General features: G+C 37.4%; 1 protein-coding gene across 1 annotated transcript; it reads left to right on the top strand.

Annotated features, from left to right (window-relative positions):
* Positions 1-7782: 7782 nt before the first annotated feature.
* Positions 7783-24527, top strand: LOC113099573 (nectin-2-like). The gene is made up of 8 exons (XM_026264431.1): positions 7783-7983; positions 14596-14702; positions 14871-15123; positions 16170-16466; positions 16673-16790; positions 17736-17884; positions 24071-24197; positions 24295-24527. The coding sequence occupies exons 1-7, from the start codon at positions 7941-7943 to the stop codon at positions 24166-24168; spliced, it is 1065 nt and encodes a 354-aa protein (XP_026120216.1). The 5' UTR covers positions 7783-7940; the 3' UTR covers positions 24169-24197; positions 24295-24527.
* Positions 24528-26453: the final 1926 nt, after the last annotated feature.

Genomic DNA, 26453 nt, shown 5'->3' with positions numbered 1-26453 from the left:
TAAATAAACTTATCACTGTATCTAAACCAACAACATGTTTAACCTGTACCCACTAAATTACTGAAAGAGTTGTTACCTGTAGCCGAAGAACCGCTTCTCAATATCATTAACTCGTCGTTATCTTTAGGTCACGTCCCAAAATCACTCAAGCTGGTGGTTATTAAGCCTCTTATTAAGAAACCAAAACTAGATCCTAGTGAACTGGCAAATCATAGGCCTATTTCAAATCCTCTATTTTTGTCCAAAATTTTAGAAAAAGTTGTGTCTGCTCAATTGAGCACCTTCCTGCATAAACATGATCTGTATGAAGAATTTCAGTCAGGTTTCAGGCTCCACCATAGCACAGAAACTGCACTTGTTAAAAGTGATCAAGTGCATTAGATCAAGGCTGCATCTCATTTCTAGTCTTACTTGATCTTAGTGCTGCGTTCGACACCATAGATCATAACATACTCATAGATTGGTTACAAAACTATACAGGTATTCAAGGGCAGGCTCTAAAATGATTTAGATCCTACCTGTCCGATCGCTACCATTTTGTTTACTTAAATGGGGAGTCATCTCATTTATCATCAGTGAAATATGGAGTGCCACAAGGATCCGTCTTAGGTCCCCTTCTATTTTCAATATACATGTTGCCCCTTGGTAATATTATTAGAAAATACGGAATTAGCTTCCACTGTTATGCTGATGATACTCAGCTGTATATCTCAACGAGACCAGATGAAACTTCCCAATTATCTAAGCTAACAGAGTGTTAAAAATGTAAAAGATTGGATGACCAATCATTTTCTCCAATTAAATTCGGATAAGACAGAGATATTAATTATTGGACCAAAAAAACCACTACACAGAATCTTGTCGATTACAATCTGCAACTAGACGGATGTACTATTACTTCCTCTAAAGTCAAAAATCTGGGTGTTTTATTAGACAGTAGAATGTCACTTCATTAGAATGTCACTTCACTTCAGTAACTTGTCTTTTGAAAATCATATTTCCCATGTTACAAAAACTGCATTCTTCCATCTTAGAAACATTGCCAAGCTACGAAACATGTTATCTGTTTCTGATGCAGAAAAGTTAGTTCATGCATTCATGACCTCTAGACTGGACTATTGTAATGCACTTCTAGGTGATTGTCCTGCTTCTTTAATAAACAAGCTACAGGTAGTCCAAAATGCAGCAGCTAGAGTCCTTACCAGGTCAAGAAAATATGATCATAATACCCCAATTTTACAGTCTCTGCACTGGCTACCTATTAAGTTCCGTATCAGTTACAAATTATCATTACTTACCTATAAGGCCCTAAAGGGTTTAGCTCCTGTGTACCTAACTAGCCTTCTACCACGCTACAACCCATCACGCACCCTAAAGTCACAAAACGCTGGACTTTTGGTAGTTCCTAGGATAGCAAAGTCCACTAAAGGAGGTAGATCTTTTTCACATTTGGCTCCCAAACTCTGGAATAGCCTTTCTGATCATGTTCGGGGTTCAGACACAATCTCTCTGTTTAAATCTAGACTAAAAACGCATCTCTTTCGCCAAGCATTTGAATAATATATCTTAAATTGTGATTGTAGTTGCATCTGATCAAATGTGCATTCTTATTCTTTAGCTTGAGTTAAACTAATTAATTTTACTTTGTTGGAACAGCAGCTATGCTGATGATGTCTCTATTTGTTTCTCTGTTTTGCCACAGGATTTACACAAGCTCCAGTCTGGATCCAGAACACCTGAGAAGAGATGATGCTGACCCTCAGAGGACCCCAGAAGATGCTAACCCTGAATCAACAAACAGAACTAACAAATATTGCTACAAGTGTGACTGCATCACATAATAATTATTAATAATATTAATAATGTTCATCGTCTGGCTGACTACGTCTTGTATTAATTTTTCTAAAAATCCTGTCATACGCGCACAAACTGACAGTCACCACTTATAAACTACTACTAAATATTGTAGAAACATAATTTTCTGTAAAGTTGCTTTGAAACAATTTGTATTGTAAAAAGCGCTATACAAGTAAACTTGAATTGAATTGAATTATTGTTACTGTATTCCCCACTCGTTCATGATCTATTTTTTATGTGTATCCTGTGTTAATACATAATAATAATAATAATAATAATAATAATAATAATAATAACTGTAATAAAACATGGAGAGACTCTTGAACTTCAGACCGAGAAACTTTATTGATAAAGACAAGCAAATACAAATTACTAATAGACAGCAGCAGTAAAGTCTTTATAATTGTGTTTTACGTATCTGAGGAGTAGTCCGGAACTCACCATAATTCTGGTTGTGTAAAAAAAAAGTCATCAGGTGCGAGATAAGAGCAATACTTTACTGAAAAAAGGGTCAAACGCTGACCTTTGTCAATGCCAAGCTAACAACATTTGAGATGAGCACAATCTGCACAGAAGCGATCACCGGAGATCACTGTGAGATTCATGCTGGTTAAATATGTGTGTGGGGGAAGTTTGATGCTCTGATATCACAATGATCTGTGTCAAAATCTCTCGTGACAGTGAGTCGGCCGCACAGTCGAGCGCAGCTGCTCTCCTCACGATATCGTCTCGCTGACGACACAGTTTACTGCTCACTGGTTCAGACAATCGTGATGTTGCTTTCTCTTCTAAAGTGTTTTATTTTTGATCTGATATCATGTGATTTTGTGTTTCAATTATGTATGAATATTCCCAAACACTATGACCTCTTTGTGAAATATGTGATTGTTGTTGTTGATTTTTCTAAAATATTTTAAAATAACTGTCTGTTTGTATTAAAGTAAAAATGGATGATAAATAGTCTACGGAATAAATATGGAATTAAATAGCAAGTACTTTATTGTCCTTTTGTGTTGTTCATCATATTTACTTTCATATAAAAGCAACAGAACTAAAATTCTACCATGTTTATCAGCAAAACAGCACATGAGTGTGAACAATGTGATATTTGTGCACAGGTAAGTACACAGGTATTAGGGACACTTAATATAAAGTGGGAGCCACTTATTTCACTCCTCTCCTCTCTGCAGCCGTAACTCTCGTCTAAAGTCAAAGTCGCTTTAGGCAAGTCATTTCACTCGGCGGCCATCTTTGAAACGTCTCTCTGGGAAGTACAGCTTCTATATCTTTATATCTCTACTTTTACATCAAATTCTCCAAAACTGTTCGACAAGCTTACGACTTAATTGCATAATTATAATCACCAATGAAATCTGACAACAACTGTTTCATTAATTTTGTTTCTTTTGCTTAAATAGCATTTACAAAAGCATGTTTCTCAGGCTAGAGCAGATTGTGCACATATGCAGACCTAAGCACACGTCTCCGAATGCGGACTGTTTCTATAGCAACCGGGACGTCTAACAGCAGCTGCAGTGATGCAATGACTTACTTTTACTCTTACTTTTACTTTTACTTTGATGTCACACACCGATGCGTCTGCACAGCGCTGCTTCAAGTCTAACGCAGGAGTCATCTTAATAAAGGAACCACATGATTACACAGATCACATGACCAAACAAAACTAGATATAGTAAATAATCCAAACTAAATGTTGAACAGCAGTCTATTTGAGGGAAATACAAACACTAGTCTATATTTTAATTATCTGACACTAATAGAGACAGTGGAAGCTCAAATAATCATCAAATATTTATGATTACAAAAATGCTAGAAGAACATTTAAAGTTCAGCGTTCTGATTTAGATTGCAGAAGAATAAAGCTATACATTATTCTCACAAATATTTATGTATGCAGTATTTTGTGAGAAATGACATCATCACTCGTGTAGCTGATGTGTGAATTTGTGCGTGATCTTAGGTGTGTTTGATTTGAAGCGGCGCTGTGCAGACCGATCGGTGGATGACGTCAAAGTACCGCGAGAGTCGTAGAGAGCAGACGGCTTCTTATGCTTTTAAATCATCCTTCGATCGCTCATCGTTCTCTGCATCGCTGCTTCTAGTCAAACACACTTCTAGTTCAGCTCTTCTGGATCTGATGTCATAAACCAGAAGAATGAGAGTAGCCACACCCACCAGAGCAGAGAGGACCAATCGGATCACAGCTTCAGTAGAACCACAGCAGTGGACAGAGTCTGAGGAATAAAAACACCAAACTGAGATCAGATCAGTCAATAAACATTAATATCAGCACCGACATCAACTAATATCATCTCTACTGTACCTGAACATGTGTGACAGAGTTGAGTGATGTCCAGATGTTGAGTCTGGTTGCTGATGGGATTGTTGAGCACACAGCTGTAGCTGTTTTTATCCTGATATTTCACCTCCAGAGGTAGAGAGAGACTGATGCTGAGATCAGACACACTGATGCTGGACAATAAACTGTTTCCTTTGTACCAGGAGAGAGTCACATGACCCACATTCACCACTGAACACACCAATGAACAATTCTGCTCTGATGATGTTGATGATGATGAAGAACAGTTTGAAGAGTTACTGCTGATGACAGGAACAGGCAGACGAGCTGAAAACATCAGATAATAAATTAAATGTAACAGTAATTAATTGTCTGTTTTATCAGTCAGTGTTTAATGCTGATCCTGTTGATCCTGCTGATCCTTCATCTGAATTTATTTCTCAAGATTTATAAGAGATTAATATTTAATAACATTACATTGTCAGGGAGGATAATAAAAACACTGTTACTTCAGATGATAATCACATCACAACAGAAACTAATGCTGCTGCTGTTTGTTTTATACTTTAATTATTAATTTCTGTGATTAACTTTAGTTTCTTTAACATGTTAAAATTCTGAAAGTAACTCTGTGTAAAATGTTTGGTCCTGTAGAGGTCAGATATAAACCTGCAGCATCTTCAGTGATGTGTGATTCATTACTCACAGAGTCACTGTATACACCTCTACAAGACACACACAGCTGAACGACGGCTATGAAACAATACAGGAAGAGGAACAAATACTTTATCTGACTCTGAAGATGACGTGATGTCATTTTTATGGTCTCTGAATGAATGTTTTTAAAGATCTTTAAGAAAATAAAAGCAAAGAATAGAAGATTATTTTTCATAAAGAAATAAAGTTGTGTGTGCAAGAAAAGTGTGCAATTTTAGACCTATAGCTTCTTAGAAGATGATTTGCATTAAATACTTAGAACTGCATCTAGAGGACATATGTTGAATATGCATTATATATATGCACAGAAACTGTTATGCATAGACACATTTGTTGCGTATGCATTATGACTGGATGAGTTCAAAGCATCTTTGTTTGATTAGGGTATATATACTGAGTCCGAGTCTTATTCTGGGTCGCTCTCTGCAGCGGATGACGTAAGTGTTGCATTAACTCTGACCATGGGCTTGAGGGTGAGCAAATCATGGGGTCATTTTCATTTTTAGGTGAACTTTCCTTTTAATGAAATTAACACTGAACACGATTGGAAGAGTAAAATCAGTCAATTGTTGTTTGAAAACATTCTTTCTTGAAACATTGTGCCATTGTGTTATTGACAACATTGTATAATTATTATTACCAGAACAACATCCTCAAAATGTTGGAGGTAAAATGTTCTTTCTTAGTTAAACCATCATATTAGAATAATTTTTTATTAAAACATTTCATCACCTCGAGCCTCGATGTTCGTATAACATTCTACTAATGTAGCTGAGAGAATGTTCTTCATTTGTTGTTTTGAAACATTGTCACAATGTTTTATTGACAACATTTTATAATCCGTTTCCTCAACAACATCCACAAAACATCCTCAAAATGTTGCGGATAAAATGTTCTATCTTTGTTAAACCGTCACATTAGAATTTTTTTTAATTAAAACATTTAATTACCTCAAACATCCTCAAAATGTTGCAGGAAGAATATTCTTGCTTTGTTTTCACTTAACGTTATAGGAACTTTTTTTTTTTTTAATTATAAACATTCTTCGGAAAAATTTTAAACATTACATTCAAATATTTTCTTTCAAATATTTAAAAATATTTTACGGAATGTTAGCCAAAGTTTTGAGAACGTTCCCTGCTAGCTGGGTAGTGATTTGTGTGGTGCGTAGAATGCTTGTGATTGGCTGCAATACTCAATGCTGCAACATCACATTGTAGCTCTGTTGAGCTCGTGTCATGAATACAGAAACCAGACCGCTTTAATTTACTTGCTTTTCTCTTTTATTAAACAACTACCAATTATATGTGTTTTTCTACACCAACCACAGTTTAACCGTGGTATTTGCAGTAAAATACAAATGGTATGGTAATACCATGGTTAATTTTTTTCAAGGAAAATATGATAATGCATTAACAGCGGGCAGGCACATTGCTGTGGCTCTCATGGAGCAGCTGGGGGTTCGGTGCTCAAGGGTCTCACATCAGTCGTGGTGTCGAGGGTGGAAAAGAGTGCTATTCATTCACTCCACCCAACAATCACTGCCAGACCTGAGACTCAAACCCACAACCTTTGGGTTACAAGCCAACGCTCAGGCCTTCAGGCCACGACTGCCCCCCAAAATACGACATCCCCCTTGGAAGGTGATTTTTACCAGGGAGCCCCCCTCGAAACGTGGTTAGTTTGGGCTAGTTTTGAGTAGCACTTGGGAGGGCTTTGTTGTGATAACCTGGCAACCCTTTCCGTCAAACAGGGATAATTAGCTAGTATTGCTAACATAGCGGACTCATCGAAAATACTTCATCTATTAAAAAGAAAATAACCACTTCATCTGATGTTTAAAGAAGGTGTTTAGGGCAGCGTGGACGAGTCTTAATATTTAGAAAGAATATCTCTTTGGGTTTGACACTTTAGTCTTCGCAACTTTACAGATCTTCTTCATGCACCAAGAGCTTGTAACACTGCAAAGACCTTTAAGTGCTTCTAAGTTGATTTTTCATATTCAATTAGCCAAGTTTCATTTGCAAGGAGGAATAATAACATGCTTCTACAGTATACTGTAACTTCTGAACTTAAGATCTGTCGGAAATGTAGATCTGTAGAACTCCAATGCAATGGAAAAAATAGCTCTTTTCACAGATGATCTCCGGCTAGCTGTACATGTTACCAGCAGAGAGAGCACTAGAGCTTCATTCGCCACTTGACAAACTGAAACTTGAAACTAGACTTGCCCAAAATATGTGGTTGAGGCTAGAAGAGATACATCAAAAACCGGAAGCTAACAATAAATGTAATTTCCTACCTATTCGATTTTTTATTAACGTGTAAACCTACCTCAACCCTAAAACTACCCCTTACAATAATGCATAAATAGTAATTATTGTTGTACAGTGAACAAAAAATCACACAATGTAATGTGATGTTCAAATGCCCAGTAGTTTTTTTGCTGTAGCCTATGCCATCTACCCTTAACCAAAATATTTCTGGCACTCGTTACTTGCTCCTTTCCATCCAGGAACATCATGCTGACTGGAAACCAAACAAACAGTTCAAAGATGACAAAGTACAAATGCAGCAGTTTAGTTTAACTGAAACGTACTGAAATGGGGAAGTCTGAAAAAAAAACATCTTCGCCTGTATTTTTATTCTTTTATTTCTTTTTTTTTTCAGAACGGAGTATTTTTAGGTGGCTTTCAGTCTTTAGCACTTTCACACTCTAAATGAGTATCGCTTCATGTGAAAATCGCCTGTCCAATTGAGCCAGGTGTGACTCACATCACATTTTTATGTGTTTTTTTTTTATGTGTTTTAGACTCCGCCTATGGTTTTGACAGCTGATTGTTAGCCAACTGGGAAGGAATGCGCTGAATACAGCGATACACTTCAACATCATGTTTCTGTGCTCGTCCATTAAAGGAAACCAGAGGAACCACAAAACATTTTTTTTCATCTCCATCTGACTATTTTGGTATCTTTTTTGCGACTCTGAGCTGACAACAAAATTATTTTACAGTAGGTGGACTGTACACCCTTCTCTACGATAAACATGTCAGGACTGTTAAGTGCACTCATTCTCCTAATTATTCAAGGTAAGACAAATATTATATTGAGATAGTGAAAGGAATCATAAATAAGACAAATGTGATGTTGAAATAATGAAAGTAATTATAAATTGTTACAGGTTATAGCTCTCTGTTACTTTTAATTTTAATAGACAGACTCAACCAAAGCACTCATGATACGAATAATAAGAAGACAGAGATAGAAAGAGCAAATGGAGGCTGCTAAAGGCAGTTCAACATTGCAAACACGAATAAAAAGCTCCAGCAAGCCAGCAGTAAATCATCATATAGAATATTTAGCAGTTTGTCACACTTTAATTCTTGTAATTAGGTTTAGTTCCCATTATAATCACTTGACTTGATATTAGTAATCTATAACACATCATATTTTATTAAAACCATATTAATAGTAGGCCTATAAACTGTTAAAATATATTATAAATGTTCTAAATGAGTTGTTTATTAGTGTATAATTATAGAGCGGGGGTGGCTAATGGGGCTTAAGCCCCGAATGTTTTGTCAAAAGCCCCAAATTTTTAAGTGTTTTTTTTTTAATAACTTCAACTTTGTTTCGTTTCCTCTCAGTCTTACAGACTGGAGCGGCAAAAAATGAAACAAAAGCTCTATTACTGTGCATGGTGGCGGACGGTAATGCATCACGCATCACTCATGCTTGTTTGCCAACTGCCAATAAAGTTAACGAAGAAGAAGATAAATCTTTGTCATTGTCATTAGGGGCTGGTGGCCATTTTATTTCATCGACGTCATAATGTCACTGGCTAACCGACTAAAATTAACATTATGGATGTAACAAATTTTTTTAAAAGGAACAATAACAGTACACCTCACCGGCCAGAGAGAGATTTAAAAGAAACGTCAGTCAATTTGGGGGGTTATGTTATCTCGTAAAACCGTTAAAAATGTATCTCAGGGCATGTTTTACAGCTAATCTCGACACATTAGTGGGATAAGAAGATAAATTAATTGAGAAATATAGCTGGAGGACAATTAAATACATAGGTTGTAGGCTCTACTGGGTGAATTTTTCATTTTATTTTTATTTTTATAGTAACCATCATCATTTTCCCAGATAATGTATAGATTTTTAAGCATTCTATTATCAGCTTGAAAAAAAGTGCATTTAGCTGATGTAAATGGGGGAAAAAATTCTCCCCGGGGGAGTATGCCCCTGCACCCCCCTAGCTTGGGCTAAGCCCCCAATGTTTACATCATCTGGCTCCGCCCCTGTTTACAGGGGAGAGTTGGGTAAGATTAGCAAATTTTTACTAGTGTGGTCCTCAAGATAAGAGAAAATGGCGCAGAAGGACAATGCTTGTATCCTATCCTAATGAAAGTGTTCCTATCATTTTAAATGGTCAGAATGTTTAAATGAAAAGGGTTCTAAAAGTAGAGCTTCTTATAAAAAGTGTTCCCATGGCGCATTTTTCCCTGAGTTTGGGCAACAGAAATAGCAGCTTTTATGCGACCACTCACAAAATGTACATGCATTCTGGAGACCTGGAATTAATAGTAAATATAACCGAACAGTAAAAGTCGCGCACTCGATTTTGTAGCACTAGATTATTAATAAATAAATCAAATGTCTTTTCCCCCGACACATTCATAATCACTTTGACGGTGCTTTGAGACAATTGGCTTATGCGCAAGCTTGAGTGCGGAATGCCTATATTAAAGTATGTTTAATAGATTATTATATTAAGTTAATCAATTTAATATAACGTGTGGCTAGTTGACTATAAAAGTCTTTAACCCGATCTCACGGAAATTCGTATGAATTTTACGAGGTGGCTTATTCGTACAAATTCGTACGGCCACACTTGTACAAATTCATACGATTTTTGCCAAGTCGTACATATTTAACGAGTTGCACCATTCGTATTAATTTGTACGAATGACTTACACCTAACCCCGCCCCTAAACCTAACCGACATAGGGGTTTAGACAAATCGTATAAAATCGGACCTAAGTGAGGTCATACAAATTCGTACGATAAAGCCACCTCGTAAAATATATATGAATTGGCGTGAGATAGTGTTGAAAGTGTTAGTAGAGGGCAGGCCTATTTAGCACAAGTAAGCATTCCATTTTTTAAATAAAATGCTACAATGACATTACGAAAAGAGCAACAGCTGGAAATCAAAAAGTTATGCATGCGTAAGGAGTCAAATGTTTTATTACCCTAATTAGATTGAATTAATTGTTGATCTTGTTTTCCCTTTAATACATACATTCACCAAGATATTTTTTTATTACTTTATCAACCCTGGCAAAAATTGGTGGGGACATGTCCCGCCTTTCCCACCCGCAAATTACGCCTATGAGGGTGCTTGATAATACAAGTTATACAGTTACAAATATACAATTAAAAGAGAAGACAGGTCTGTAATGTCAGACCTTATATGTTTTGATAAGAATGGGCTCTCCCTCACTCTCTGAGCCTGCTTCTGCCTCATCTTCAATTGAAGTAGGGGAGAGTGGGGTAAGTTGAGCCACCCCCTTTTCTTGACAGCTGTACGCCTTTACTGTCGTGTGACCATTTATTTTGGAACCACCCATCATTTCTGCCAGACTGTGATAAGGAGAAACACATGGGAGGATCAGAAGGCAATCATTTACTTTAAAAACTGTTTTTGACTTCTCAAAGATGTTCTGTTTTTGGCTTCTTATAACAGATATTATGGTTTTTACATCAAAGCAAATTTATCCAGGTCTAAAAATATTTATGATACATATAGGTGACCGATACCTGATCATAGAAAATGGCAGTATCGGAGTATTTTTATATAATTTTTTTGATTGTGCCAATTATTCTGTTACCTCTAAAGCCATACAATAGCTTAATGCAGCGGTTCTCAATTTCAATCCTCGCACCCCCCTGCTTTGCATATTTTGTACGTTTCTCTTATTGCTTTAGACTTTTGTTCTATTCGAACATAAGTGCCCTGTGAAGTGGACATCACAGGATATTCTGTCATGATTCCGAAGTGAACATATATGTTCCATTCAAAGTGCATTGAAGTGTGAGAGATGTGAATTTAAATTGTATTTATTTACAGAGGTATATGATGTCAAACTTGTCCATGTGTGAAGACTCTGCGTAGCACAGATCGGAGTAGAGTGCATGTCAATGGGAACACAGCTGCTGTGTCTCAGTCAGCCTTTCAGCCTTTAAACCCTGTTCGCGTTCGGTTACGACAGTCAGTTCAGTAAACTCTCCAAGATCATTCTGTGTTCTCATTATTATACTTGATTTGTAAATACATGTCTATGAATTTGTAAGAAGGACTTTAAATTCTTACCGTTGTTTAATGTTGTTTTGTGACTAGCTACCAAGTGTCTGTGAGAACAAAACATGAGCATAGAAAAAAAGATGATGTGTCGTAGATTATTGTATCAAGACACGTGTTTGTAATGTGAAATCAGTGTTGAGTGTAACGTGTTACCAAGTAACGCATTACTGTAATTAAATTTCTTATCCACTTAAAAAGAAATTAAGGGATTACTGCTCATTTTTAGGAAATTTAATTACAGTTACTTTTAAAGTACTTGCGTTAAATACAGTAAATAATTTCAACAGTTCTAAAATCAATATTAAATTTGAAATCTAAATGTATTGTCTAAAAATACAATTGAATGCAGCATCTTTAACCCTCTGCGTGCCAGCGCATTCACTTTCCTGATTCACAGAGAAACCTTAAATACTCAGATCCAGATAATACTAAAATCATTTGTGTACACTGACAATAACAACAAAACATTCTGCTTTGACAAAATAAAATAAAAACAAAAAACAAACGGTGCACTTTCTGACATCTAGGTATAGTTTTTATAATTAGATAACATATATATATATAATACAAATAACACATGATTCTGTTGAATGAATGTAATGGCCATTTCTGTAATGTATTCTTACCTACATTAGTTAAAATGTATTTTTTACATAAACATATTTTATAAGCTGGGCTTTTCTTTCCAAACTGAAATGTGTTGTTTCACTTTTTTAACTTTGTTCTTAAGCTTTTTTGTTATTCAGATATGTTGTTATTCATAGTATTTCTATTCGTTAACCAAAGAAGGTTCATTTTTTAAATGAAAATTTTTAAGTAGTGCAGTTGTTTAAAAGTTAAAAGCTAACTATTATATATTTGACTCCAAAAAAAAAAAAGTTTAATTTCTATAAGTTTTTTTTTTTTTTTTTTTTTTTTTTATTAAATCAATTAAAGTGTGACAAACTGCTAAATATGATTTATCTGTTGGCTTGCTGGAGCTTTAAATTCTTGAAAAAGACAATACAAAAACAAAAACAAACTACCAAATGACTAATTCAGCTAATCTACTCCAGAGAGCGGCACACAGATTGTGAGTGATACTACGGAACGGCGGGAAAACACGGAGCAGATTCACAGAATAACAGATCTTTAGCAGAGGGGTAACAGAACGCTTTGAACCCAGGTAAGGGTGGGGGGGGGGGGTGTAGAGAGGGGCACCTTAGGCGATGAAGGTAAAGGGGCAGTGGCTCTGTGCACGGCCCTGGGTAAGTTGACCCTAGTCAAGTCAGCACCATCTGTGTGTGTATATCTTACCCACTGACCTGACTCGGGTCAACTTATCCCAAACCCATCAGATGTTGAGTCTGGTTGTTGAACTCTTCAGAACTGGTTCAGTAAAATAACTGCTCATCTAGAAGTGTTAAACCGTGTGAACATCCAGCTCTTTTTTGCTGATTTCACAACATGTGATTTTTTTCACTTTTAGCTTCAGTAGAGCACAGCTTCCTCTTCTGTTCAGGTGTGTTGTTTTCAACAGAAATAAACATGAATCATAAGATGATCAGAGTCTAGAGAAGTTGTGAATGTCTTAAAGCAGTGTTTTACGAAGGAGTCATAGGCATGCGGATCCAGTCGCAGGTTTTTATTAGACAGAATGACAAAAGCAATGTCAAAACACAGGGCTTAGGCTGAGGCAGAAACAATATATAGGCTAGGGTCGAAGGCAGGCAGAGAATGTTCATAAATGGGGTACACAGACCCTGGGTAGTAACCGGAACCTAAGAGAGGGTGAGATACAAAAGACAGGCAGAGTGGACGGCCCTGGAACCCTCCTGGGTGGAGCAGACAGAGTGGATGTCCCCCAGGGTGGACCGAACTGGCCAGGACAGCATGCTTGGGACTAGAGCCTGGAAGAAGCAGAGACAGACAGAGACTCAAGACAGGATTCAACAGTATGAGAGGTGCTAGTGTCCAAGTGATGATATGGTCACATCTGGTGGTTGATGGGTGGAATGATCCTGGGCCGGATCATTACACAGTGTTTGATCTGCTCATGAGATCCTGAGAGTGTTTGGCTCTGCTCTCTCCTCTAACTGTCTTCAGCTCGTTTCTTCTTCAGTTCTTATCAAATGTCTTCAGAGTTTCAGAGTTTCACGAGTGTCTTTATGGAGCAGGAACAGATCACCTGCTAGAACTGTGTGTAAAAAAGTGTTCTTCAATATACAAATATGATTTCCTAGGTTCATAACGAGATCTCTGGAGTTTGATTGTAGACTTTGCTTGGCAAATCTTAGCATAATAACTTAAAAAAACACTGTCTCTAAAAAAACAAAACATACGAGTGTCTCCTGGTGGATGAACAGTCAAAAGAAACATATTCATTGATGATAATATTCATTCATTCATTCATTCAGGGCAAACAAACATAAACAAACCTTTGATTTTTTTTTTGTTTTCATTTGAATTATAATCTTATATAATTCATAAAACAGATAGTTTGGGAAGAATGATAATATTGCATGTCAATATTAATCATGCTCACACTCCAAAAAAAATGTATTTCCATTGGCAAAAGATTATTGATCTAAATCCTAAAGTATAATACACATTTTTCATTTGCCAGAACTATGCCATCCATGCTGACTGAGGTGATTTGTATCTCTCATGTACATTCAGTTTATTATTACATCTCTCTATCTTCTACCCCCTTCCCTCCTTTCCATTCACACACTGTGCTGCTGTATGTTGAGGTGAGAAGTTGCACAGATTCTTATTGAAATGAGTTTATTTCAACAGCAAAAATTCAGTAAAAAACTGTAAATGATGGGAAGAATGGAATCAGAAAATGTTGTGAGGCAGTTGTAAGTCTGCATGAGCACCAAGACTCTGACATGCACAGTGCTCCCATGACAGTGTCCCAACTGTTTTGTGTGGAATTTTCATTTCTTTACCACTTTATACCCCGACTGACATGCCCACACACACACACACACACACACACTCATGTACTCATCATGTACTCATGGTGGATGATGACTGCTTCTTGCAGAGAGCAAGCTGAATGTTTTTTTTTTCTATATAGATATTTTCACACACTTGCATGCACACATTCACATTTAGGTTCACACTCTCTCACACCACAGCCGAGATCAAAAACATTGGCCTACTTGCTTTTTTTTTTTTTTTGTAACCTCACTTATCATTTCTTATTTCGCCATCCCTGAACTTCTGGACTGTGCTGGCACTTGTTGAATTTCTCTCTGGCGCGTTCAGCGAGGTGGTCGCGGGTCACCTGAATTTAGCGGTTGTTTCCTGTTCTCAGTGTCTTTTCTCATTTTCTTTCCAGGGTCGTTGGCTCAGCGCGTGAGGGTGGAGCCAGAAGTCGTGTCATATCCTGGTCAGACAGTGACACTGCGATGCCAGTTTCCGAACCCAGGCAAACTCCTTACTCAGGTCTGAAATCAGCTGTTTCCTGCCAGTCTAAACACAACGAATAAGAGTTTGTAGAAAGAACTTGTTCACTGGGTTGAAGTAAGAACTTTCTGAAAGCATTTGATGTGCTGTAAGCATCAGTTGGTGGTCATCTGAATTGATTTTTGATTTGTTTCTGTTGGCATGCAGGTGTCATGGATCTTTGAACGAACTGATGTACAGCGGATCCACATAGCAGTTTTCCATCCAGTTTTTGGAGTAAATTACCCAACGACATCCTCTTTATCAGGACGTGTCAGTTTTGTAACAGATCCACCCTCTTTGGAGAACCCATCCATTAAGATCAGAGAAGTGAAGATGACCGATGAGGGCCGATATATTTGTGAATATGCCACCTACCCTTCTGGCAACGAACAGGGAGTCACTTCACTGGTCCTGCTGGGTGAGTAAGAGTATGTGTTTGAGTGGGCAGGAGGAAAAGAAACAACAACTGCAATGACTAATCAATAAAATAGTTTAAAAAATGATCATAAACCTCATCATGAGTTTATTAAAATGTATATTTATTTACATAGCATTAGCAAAATGCTTGGTGTGCATTCATCAAACTATAAATATATTGTTAATATTATTTAGTATGCATATTGTTTGTTGAAGATATTTTTCTTCAATAAAGTAAGGGGAAATGTAGCTTTTTTATTAATATTATTTTAGAAAATAAATAAAATAAAATTGACATTAGTTTTTCAGTAAAAACGGGGAAATTTTATTTTTTGTATCCAGTTATAATTAATTGAAATATATGCATTCCCCAATAAAATACAAGGTAAAATAGATTTTGTAAATCCAACTTATCAAAAAATAAAATAAAATAAAAATAAAATGAAGGAAAAAATAATAATTTAAGAATGAGGAGCATTAGGCATTTTTTTTATCTTTATTTGCATTACTAATTGATAGACAGCATCATTTAATAAAAAAAATACTGGGGGAAATGTCTCTTTTTACAATCAAATAATCAAAATAATCAAAAGCTTTTTTTTCAGGTGGGGGAGAGAACTGTAATGACAAGTGACAGTTTGGATTGATTATCAGTATATTTGTCTGTTTTATGGAGCATACTCGCACTCATGTCTGTGTATGTTTGTGGGCTTAAAGGGGATTTATAAATGGTATTGTCAGATCAGTTGTGCTGCTGTTAATGCGTGTGAAATGTGGCAGTAACCTTGGCTGGTCTCTCGCTCGCTTGCCTCCTCTCTCTCCCTGCTATTGATCTGGCTGTTTATCATGATGAGAGATCATCACTTCCCTGTCGTTCCCTGTCTCCCCTGGCTTTTCTCCTTTCCTTTTTTTTCGGGGTGAAATGTGAGTACAATCTGAGTGCTAGCGTGTGGCAGGACAAGCAGAGCTGTGATCCTCTCATCTTCTCTTACCCTCCTTCACATTATAGAATCAAAATAAAGATCATACTCTCTCTCTTCCCAACAGCTAAACCGAAGAACATTGCTACATCTGTCACCGTTACCGCCGGGAAAACCCCAGTCATCGTGGCGCGCTGTGAATCATCCAATGGCCGTCCAGCAGCGAATATTTCTTGGTCCACGGCGCTTAACGGAAACGTGACGATGCCGATTGAGACAAAGAATCCAGATAATACGATCACCGTCCAGAGTGCCTACATGCTGGCTCCACAGCCGTCGGATAATGGCAAAGACATCAACTGCACGGTGTCACACCGTACCATGACCAAACCTGAGACCTTCCCGATGAAACTTGTTGTTGAATGTAAGATTTCAACCAGACCATTAAATACACCAGAAACTACTGATCCAAAGGCTGTTACACTGTTGCTATAGCTGAGTATTGCTTTAGTGAGTCATGTCTCTATTGGTCCAGGCCAGTAATGCCAGACATTAGTAACGACCATTAAATCATTCTTAAAAGCTAGTTGTTCGATCCTTCGATTTATTCTGTCTTTTTCTCTCTGTCAGATCCTCCCCGGGTGAAGATCGTAGGGTATGATAACAACTGGTACAGGGGTCAGACAAATGCATATTTGACCTGTCAGGCAGACGGAAACCCTGTCCCCACCACTGTCACCTGGAAAACGTGAGCATTTCTTTTACTTTTCAGTTCTATATAGTCTCACCCTTAAGCGGGGTTTACACTGTCGTTACATTTTTAGGCCACATTTTAGTTTCTTTCAAAGATTGTAAAAGACTTAATAGGGCAAAATGTCCAGTCTTTGACTGCTTTATGCAGCGGTGTCCAATCCTGCTCCTTGAGACCCCTTTCCTGCATAGTTTAGTTTTAGAACAACTGCCCGCCAGTTTCTTGTGTTCCTGAAGACCTTTATTAACTGGTTCAGGTGTGTTTACCGTTGTCCAGTCCTGCTCCCAAAGAGCTGCCTACCTGATGAATTTAGCTCCAATCCTAATGAAACAAACCTGAACCAGCTCATCTAAGTCTTCAGGATTACCAGTGGCTTGCAGGCAAGTGTGTTGGGGCAGACTGAAGTTAAACTCTGTAAAACATTGGCCCTCTAGCAGCAGGATTGGACACCTCTAGACTATGCAAAGAATCTTGGTTTCCAACAAAGTTTTGGCAGTGTCAAGAATTTGACAAAACTGTTGTGCAGTTTGAGAGCTCTTATGAAATTCAACTGGATGACTGGCACCAAGGTCTTGGCTTGGCCCACTTGAGATCATCTTGTACAGTCTGACAAACAACAAATTTAAAACACTAAAAATTGTACAGGGTTTAAGGTAACGCCCACAAACCACCTATTCCATTCATGAACCCTCTAATGCACATTGCACACAAAAATGGAAAGCATGTTTTCAATCAGGCACCCTCTGTTCTTATTGGCTGGCTTTGATACATGTTTCAGATAAACCGGCCTTTAAAGGGCATGTAACACATAACGTAAGGTCAGTCAGACCTTAGTGGGCAGTTTATGGAAAGTATAAACTTAACGCTGATAGTCAATGGGTCTTTTAAGCTTCAATTCGATCAGAAACACTGTGCTAATATTGTCTGGACTTTGTCCCTCAGTTTGTCCGGACTGATGCCTGAAACAGTGCAGGTGCAGGAAAATCGGCTCGTTGTGCAGAAGGTGGATGACACCGTCAACACCACCTTCATCTGTGAGGTCAGAAACAGTCTGGGATACGGCAGAGATCAGATCTCCGTCTTCGTGAGGGGTGAGTCTGCCTGTATAGCATTCGATTACAGGTTCCTCTCACATTTCCACTGGGGTGAGTGTTACTTGTAGACATGAGCAGTAGTTGGAAAAATGAAACCGGATTTCAGACAAGCAAGGGGTTAAAGTTCAGACAAAATACCATATGGCAGTTTTTTGGCACTGTTCTTGTCTGTATGTGTTTTGTTAATTACTCTATTTGTCCTCAAGAACACCCAGCAGGCCCGTCCTTCCTCAGCCTTCAGCTGTTCCTCACTCGCTTTCTTGATCTAGAAAAACATGTGTAAATTCCACACAGTTCCTATATGATTCTGCAGGATGCTTTTCTAAAGAGAGTAGCGTGTGTGTGATTGCATATGTTGAGGTTGAGTTCTCTCACATTGGGTCAAACATTTGAGAGAAGTCATGTGTTTAAAAGAACAGGATTTATTTGAAATAGAAATCTTTTGTAGCACATTTGATTAATTCAATTCATTAGGTATTAAGTATTTTTTTAATATATATATAAATAAACAAATCGAATGAATATAGGCTGCATTTGAGTGAGTTACTGAACCCCTATCTCTGTCAGGTCTTTCATTTCTAGTGGGAAAATCTTGTGAAGTGAATAAAATATCCAACTACAACTACAACAACCACAACTATTGACTTTTCTCTTACTGGAGTTGAACTTGTGCAGGTGATTTAAAAAATGAAAGTGAGTATTTGGACTAAAGCACTGTGAGGCAAGGGAGGGGAAGACTTCAAATGTTTCTAAGCTTAAAACGCATTTTTGCCCCTTTTGTGTTGTTTTATTACTTACACAATTATTTATTTAAAGTATAAAACATTGTTATTTACAACCTACAGCGTGGGTATAATTTTAGGGGGACCACCCCCGAAAGGTTATCCTCCATTTTACATCTGTGGAAATCCTGGGGGGATGGGGAAGGACAAGACCCCCCCCCCCCCTTTACCTTACAATGGCAAAATATTATCGATCTAAATCATTAATGAGGATTATTTTAGAGAAGATAATACACATTTCTTATTTATTTTACATTTATTATGATTTTCCAAAAATGCAATGTTATGATTCCATAAAGAAAAAAATAGGCAGTCCATTAATAACATTTGTAAACCGAGTAAACAAATGACAAATGAATATCAAATTTAAAAAAATAAGCTCTGTACATTGTGCTTTACTTAAAATTAAAATAGATTTCTTAAATTAAAATAAAATACATACAGTTAGTATTCCTCAAGTGGGTGCTCTCCATAATATAATAAAGCATGAAGAAAACTTTATTCATGAGGGGAGGCAGACACATAAATAACTAAACCATTTTTTTTTTATAATCTAGAGCATTTATCATTCAGGATAACAATAAACTCATTAGAGGACGATCATAGATGACAAAAATCATGTTATATATGAAACAGTAAGTGTAAAGGCAGATGCAGTTGTTGTGGTCAGAAAAGAGTTTGTGAGAAACAGAGTTTGATCATCGTTCTGAGCTGAAACACACCGTCATCTCAGATTCCTGTCAGACAAAAGAGAAAACAAGCCTGATAAATGACAATCTGCTGCAAATTCATCATGAGATCTGATGATGCACTGGACTTGAACATCATTCAGAAACAATCAGCACATAAAATATTATGGGATATGAATCAGCTGTTATATCAGCTAAAAAGAGACTCCTTAGAGTGAATATGTCCATCGATCTACACACAGAGATCAGCTCAATAAACAGAAGAAGATTGCACAGTCAGAGAGTAAGTTGTTTGTTTAATAAATACATATTAAATAACTAACATATTTTGTGTAAAAACCCTTTAGAAAACTGTTATAATAATTGTGTGACTCACCAGAGACAGTAACATTGAATCTCTGGTTAACGGTGCGTCTGCTGCTGCTGATCTTAACTTCATAAAGTCCAGAGTCTGTGCTTCTGCTGTTTGTGACGCTCAGAGATCCAGTCTGATGATCCAGCTTCACTCTGTTTTTGAAACTCTCGTCAAGAGCATTATATATAGAGATCATACTGTGCGATCTACTGAGTTTAGCTTTGAGCAAGTTGTTTGGTTTAAAGGTTATGGTCCACGATATCTGATCAGCTCTCTGTGTTTCATTAAGACCAGAGTTTAGAGTGATTGAATCTCCCTCCATCACTGACACTGACCTCGCTTCATCTGGATCACCAAACACAGCTGAAGAACAAACAGAAGGAGATGAAAACTAGTGAATCAATAAAGTTAACAGTTTGGCTGTTAGATATGCACTTTAAATCTCTGGTTCTGACACCCAATAAACTGTATGAATCAAGAGAGTTCAAATCTGCGCTGTGATATGAGACACATAAAAGTCAAGACAAAATCATGTTGCTATGGACAGGGGTGTTTATGAGAAAATATTATTGACCTATTGACCAAAATCAGGATTACGTATTCCAGAAAGCCACATAATGAACGCCAATATCAGCGCTGCTGTACCTGCACATGTGTGACAGAGCTGAGTGATGTCCAGATGTTGAGTCTGGTTGCTGATGGGATTGTTGAGCACACAGCTGTAGCTGTTTTTATCCTGATATTCCACCTCCAGAGGTAGAGAGAGACTGATGCTGAGATCAGACACACTGATGCTGGACAATAAACTGTTTCCTTTGTACCAGGAGAGAGTCACATGACCCACATTCACCACTGAACACACCAATGAACAATTCTGCTCTGAGGATGATGAGGATGATGAAGAGTCTCTGCTGATGACAGGAACAGGCAGACGAGCTGAAAACATCAGAGAATACATTAAATCAAGAGCAAGTAACTGTAATCAAGAGGCTGTTATGTTTGTCAATGTGTTTAATGCTGATACCGTTAGTCTTCATTTCTCAAGACTTATAATAGATTCAAATTTTTTCAAATTACACTGTCAGAGAGGAAAATGTCATGCAAAATGAAAAAAAAAAAAAAAAAACGCACCGCATGTAGGACATCTTGAAAGATTGCTTACCGGACGTGCACATTCTATACACACATGCAGATGGAGCTCTGTGGCGTGGCAGGAATTTGAACAGCCTTATAAGTCATAGCTGGGCGCCGCGGACAGACGCCGAATGGCACTGCCAGTGTTCACACAGTCATAGAAAACAATGTGTTCGAATTTTAAAGAAAATTAAAATTTAAAATTTAAAATTAAAATCGCGTTACGCGATGTGGCGCTGCACTTTTCGCACTGTGTGTGACCCGTTTAATGCTAAAAACAGCCAAATCTATTAGTTACAAAGTTCATAAACCTGTTTCTTTTTTGCCAAGAACCAGACATGGGTGTCATGTTGGTTAATATAATACGTTTAATGGGACTGAATTTATGGTCTGTATTTAATGTGATTACAATTTTATTATAACATTAGAAATTAGCCAATATAACGTTTCCTTCCCAAAGTTATTCAAACTGCAAATAAATTATGTACAGGCATGACATTATCACTAACTTTGATCTATCGCATTCTCAAAAAAAAAAAAAAAAGGGAAAACAAAGTTTTTTTTATAATTACTGAAGCTGTACACTGCAAAATAAATCCCTCACTTACATTGTACTTACATCTGCACTTTTTTGTTTATGATGAAAGAATTCGCAGAATTCAGTCATCGAATGTGGGCACATTCAACAAAGCTGATGAGTTTCAGCGATGACTCATCTGAACGCCTCTGATTGGCCATTGTATTCTTAAGCGCAACAGAATTGTATGTGATTGGTTATAATGCGCAGCACTGTTAAAAAACACCTCAAATGACAAATGAAATACAGTGCAACATGAGCAAATCTTGATTTAATGCCATAGTCGAACACGATTTTTCTCATTTATACATAATAGCAAAAGACGTAATAGATTTAATTTGTTTGTGTAGTGGCATTTTTGTCCAATTAAGTGGCATTGCTCCAAGACCCCATGGCCTTACACACGCTCCGCCTATGACTGTAACTGTTACTTACCATAGACAGTAACATTGAATATGTATCTGATCTCTCTGCTTCCGCTGATGATGCTTACTGTAAAAACTCCAGAGTCTGTGTTTGTAATGTTAGTGATGGTCAGAGATCCAGTCTGATGATCCAGCTTCAGTCTGTCTCTGAATCTCCCATCATCGCCATCATACAAAAGGATCATACTGGACTTAATACTGAGTTCAGCTATGAGTAAGTTGTTATGTCCAAACTTCCACTCGATCTCATCATCTGTCTGTATTTCAGTAAGACCAGAGTTTAGAGTGACCGAATCTTCCTCTGTCACAAACACTGACCTCACTTCATCTGAATCGCCAAACACACCTGAAGAACAAACACAAGATTCTGTAAACTGCATGAAAATTACAATTGAAATCAATTTCCAAAGCACACAAACGATTAACTATTGCATCTCTGTAGTGATTCTAAATGAAACCCATTAACTGATGAAGTTGATTTGAGCTCCACACAACATCATACAGTGAAAACACCTTTACTTGAGATGAGAATCATGTCACAGTGAAATTAAAGCTGATGCTGTTTGAGCTTCAGTGTTTTTTATAGAGCCACCATTTAGAAAAACAAACTGTGAATCTTTCACAGAAACAACTGAAGCCATAAAAACACATAAAAAAACTCACCAACCAGACTCCACAAACACAAATAGAACAAAATGAATTTGATTGCCATTTTCCACATCGTTTCTCGAAAGGAACCCATAAAATGTCTGAAACACGACTGGACTGTGATATTTATCTGGCTGTGTGTGAATCCTCCCCCAAACTCCATCACTGTATACTCTCAGACGTCCATCCTCTTTGACTTTAAAATCGACAAGCTTTTGCTGATCTTACATTTTCAAATTCAAAACCAGGAATAGGCAAAATCCAGGCAATCAGCAAACAGGTTGTCTGAAGCAGTTTAAGTCAAAACCATTGGAAATTCGGAAGAAATAAACAGGCTTGGTAATCTGTTTCTGTCCACAGTGTTTTCAAGTGTTTTCCAAAAGTCTGAAAATATTTAAATCATCTTATGTGCATGTGTAAAATGTAATAAAACCTTGCAGAGGCTATCTGTAATCTAGGTCACACTAATGCATTGTCCAATATGCAAATCATGTTTTGCTATATATTTTGTTACTGGCGGTGGTTTCTTTCCAATTTGCTCTACTAGCCGGCTTCAGTATATTCTAAATATCCTGCAATTTGCATATTGTTAATGTAACATCATCTATCACAGCACTTCTTCTTCACAATCTCTATGTGTTTCTGTATTTTCCTTATGACAGGCAGACAGACTGAGAAACATGAGAGAATGGAAGATGAATGGAAATATTCAAGCATTCAAATATTCAAAATTAGTCAAAAATAGAGCATGTAAAGGAAATTAATTAATTAATTAATTAATCACAGACTAACATTTATTTTCCTTGCACTACAATAATGTTTTTGAAACTGAATGTCCCCAACACTTGGGCCAAAGTGAGTGTTTTGCAATAAATAAAGAGGAAACAGTACTAGACAGCTGTCTAGATTTGTTTATATATTTAACCTCATGACTTGAGTAGCAAGCTTAAGTATCTTTTATCTAGTAACAGAAGAAGGCCTGAAGAGAGCATTAATAGTCCAGTCTGGAGAGAACAGGAGTGTGGATAGATTGGAGTTGTGTGGCCTGTTCCAATAGGACTGACCTGCTTGTCCTAATGTTGTATAAGGAAAATCTGCATGACTGGACAGTTTCAGCAATGTGGTCTGTGAAGGTTAACTGACCATCGATCAATATTCCAAGGTTCCTAGCTAGGTTCCATCCTAGTAATAACATGTAGATTGAAAAGAGAAGTGGTCCAAGCACTGAGCCCTGAGGAACACCAGTAGCTAGATGTTGTGACTTAGACACCTCAAATCTTCAAAACATCCTGAATGTCATACCTGAGAAGACTTGAACCATTGGAATGCATAACTTTTTTTTGCCAGTCTCATAGCTTCAATAACCAAAAGCAGGGCCGTCTCGGTTAAGTGGCAATTTTTGAAACCAGATTGGTTGTTGTCTGGAAGGTTGTTCTGCGAGAGAAAGCTAGAGACTTGGATGAACATGACTCAACATCACTTAACTCTGCCACACATGTTCAGATAGGAGAGAACTTTATATATTAGCATTTATTGACAGAGCTGATCTGAGTTTGGTCTTTTTATTCCTCAGATTCTGTCCACTCTTGTGGTTCTACTGAAGCTGTGATCCGACTGGTCCTCTCTGCCCTGGTGGGCGTGGCTACTGTCCTTCTTTTGGTTTATGACTGAACAAGATCAAGCACATATTCACACATCAGGCACATGATTGATGTAATTTCTCACAAACTACATAATAATTTAAAAATATTTGTGAGATTTATTAATTTATGACTTGATATGTTCATCTTTTTTCAGAATGATTTGGAATCTATAGCAGAACGCTGAACTTAAAAGGACTTTAGTTTTGTTTTTTCATAATAAATACTGATGATTATGTCAGCTTGTGCTCTCTATTTCAGATTTTTTAAATGTATTTATTTGAAAGGTATCAGTGCAGTTTTCCCTCAGACAACCAATTCTCACTTTACTTAGGTCCCTTTGTTACATGTATTTGCTTGCCTTTATCAATAAAGTAATCTCAGTCTTAAGAGTCTATGTGCAATTTATATTTGGATTCATTGTTACTTCAGCTTGCTATTCAAATCACAAGGTTAAATATATACACAAACCTAGACAGCTGTCTAGTTCTGTTTCCTTATTTGCTATTACAACACAGTATCTTTGGCCCAAGTGTTGGGGACATTTTGTTTTCAATAGCACATAAATATAATGCAAGAAAAAAGGAATGTTAGTAATAATTAAAAATACCCTCACGTGCTCTACATTTGATCAGTCATGGTTCCTCTCAGTGTTTCTTCTTCGCCTGCCTAAATATCTTCATTCATCCACATTTATCTCTATTCTTTCATGTTTTCCACCTCGTCTGCCTGTCATCAGGAAAAAAACAGAAAAGTGTAGAGATTTTGAAGTAGGATAAGACATGCTGTGACAGACCATGTTATATTAAAGAAATGCATATTGAATAATATTTATACAATATAAAGTTTACAATGCTAAACGCACGCTGAATTTGCATTTACTTAACAGGAAGGCTTGGCCTGCTGAATTCAGTATCAGATGAGTATATAATTGCTTAGCATACTACAGCAGCCCTCGTGTGAAACCCTCATCGTGTTAAGCACACACCCCTTGTCTGACTGAGATGGGTGGGGTAGTGGTATGCTCATCTTCAGTGAGTGGATATTTAATCCTTAACATTCTTTTTGTGATAATAGCTCCTTTGAATCACCCAATTAAAAGACAGTTGATTATTGTCCCCCAGGTCAGCTAATTAAGTTCTTGGAGTAGTTAGATGTGTTACTCTCATTCTTCCCTGAGAATGGTGCTTCTCTCATTGTACTTCAAGACTTGATACACTTTGAAAAACCTCAGGCAGCTTACTTCCACATTCTGCTTGCCTTGCTTGACCTCTGACTTTGTTGCAACCTGAAATTGAAATGCTGGTTTCGTCTGGTCAGAGGAGAACTGGCCCCCCAACTGAGCCTGGATTCTCCCAAGGTTTTTTTTTCTCCATTCTGTCACCGATGGAGTTTTGGTTCCTTGCCGCTGTCGCCTTTTGGCTTGCTTAGTTGGGGTCACTTCATTTACAGCGATATCGTTGACTTGATTGCGAATTATTGCACAGATACTATTTAAACTGAAATTAGATGATGACATCACTGAATTCAATGATGATTTAACTGTCATTTTGCCTTATTGACACACTGTTTTCCTAATGAATGTTCTTCAGTTGCTTTGACGCAATCTTTTTTGTTTAAAGCGCTGTATAAATAAAAGGGACTTGACTCAAACAACTGCAGCAAATCATACATCAGGTAATCAATTGGTCAAGATGTCATCTACCTGCTAAGAGAACACAATTGGCTGCCACACTCCACACTCAAATTGCCACCATTGACGATGACCAGCCTGTCGAAACACTCTGGGTAAATGTGACCAAGATGATCCATGATGCAGCAGGAGAGTGCCTCATTGTGACTAAGCCAGGACGAAAATTCTTCAACAAACAGGTCTGGTGGTGGATCTACAAAATACAAGTAGTCACATAGGCGAAAAAGACATTTAAGTTGTAGCGTGTCTTGCGGGTGGCCGACGACTGGCTAGAGTACCAGTGACTAAAGTTGAAAGCCTAAAGACGCTTGCCATCGCTCTACCCTGGACTTTGGTTAAGTGATGAATATGATAGAAGCCAACCACAGAGTCCTCTTCAACTCCCTACCATTTTGCAGTGCTGGAAAGCATACTTTGACTCAACAAGGAATTCTTTCATTCACCAATCACAAGTGCTCAGCCCTGCAGAGGTCGAGCTTGCTATAAAAAAGATGAAAAATGGAAAGGTCCCCAAACCTAATGACATTCCCGCTGAAGCATGGAAGCTACTTGGACACCAAGGTGTTAAAGTCCTCACTTGACTTTTCCACAACATCATCGACAAGGGTGCCACAACCTCAGCA

Source organism: Carassius auratus, unplaced genomic scaffold, assembly GCF_003368295.1.
Source record: "Carassius auratus strain Wakin unplaced genomic scaffold, ASM336829v1 scaf_tig00216973, whole genome shotgun sequence".
NCBI lineage: Eukaryota > Metazoa > Chordata > Actinopteri > Cypriniformes > Cyprinidae > Carassius > Carassius auratus.
The sequence above is the reverse complement of the archived record's forward strand: the minus strand, read 5'-3'. Positions and strand labels throughout refer to the sequence as shown.

Coding starts and splice junctions, on each gene's coding strand:
- LOC113099573 (XM_026264431.1), top strand. CDS start 7,941: ATGTCAGGACTGTTAAGTGCACTCATTCTCCTAATTATTCAAG. Junction 15,124..16,169: donor CACTTCACTGGTCCTGCTGG/GTGAGTAAGAGT, acceptor TCTTCCCAACAG/CTAAACCGAAGAACATTGCT. Junction 17,885..24,070: donor GATCTCCGTCTTCGTGAGGG/GTGAGTCTGCCT, acceptor TTTATTCCTCAG/ATTCTGTCCACTCTTGTGGT.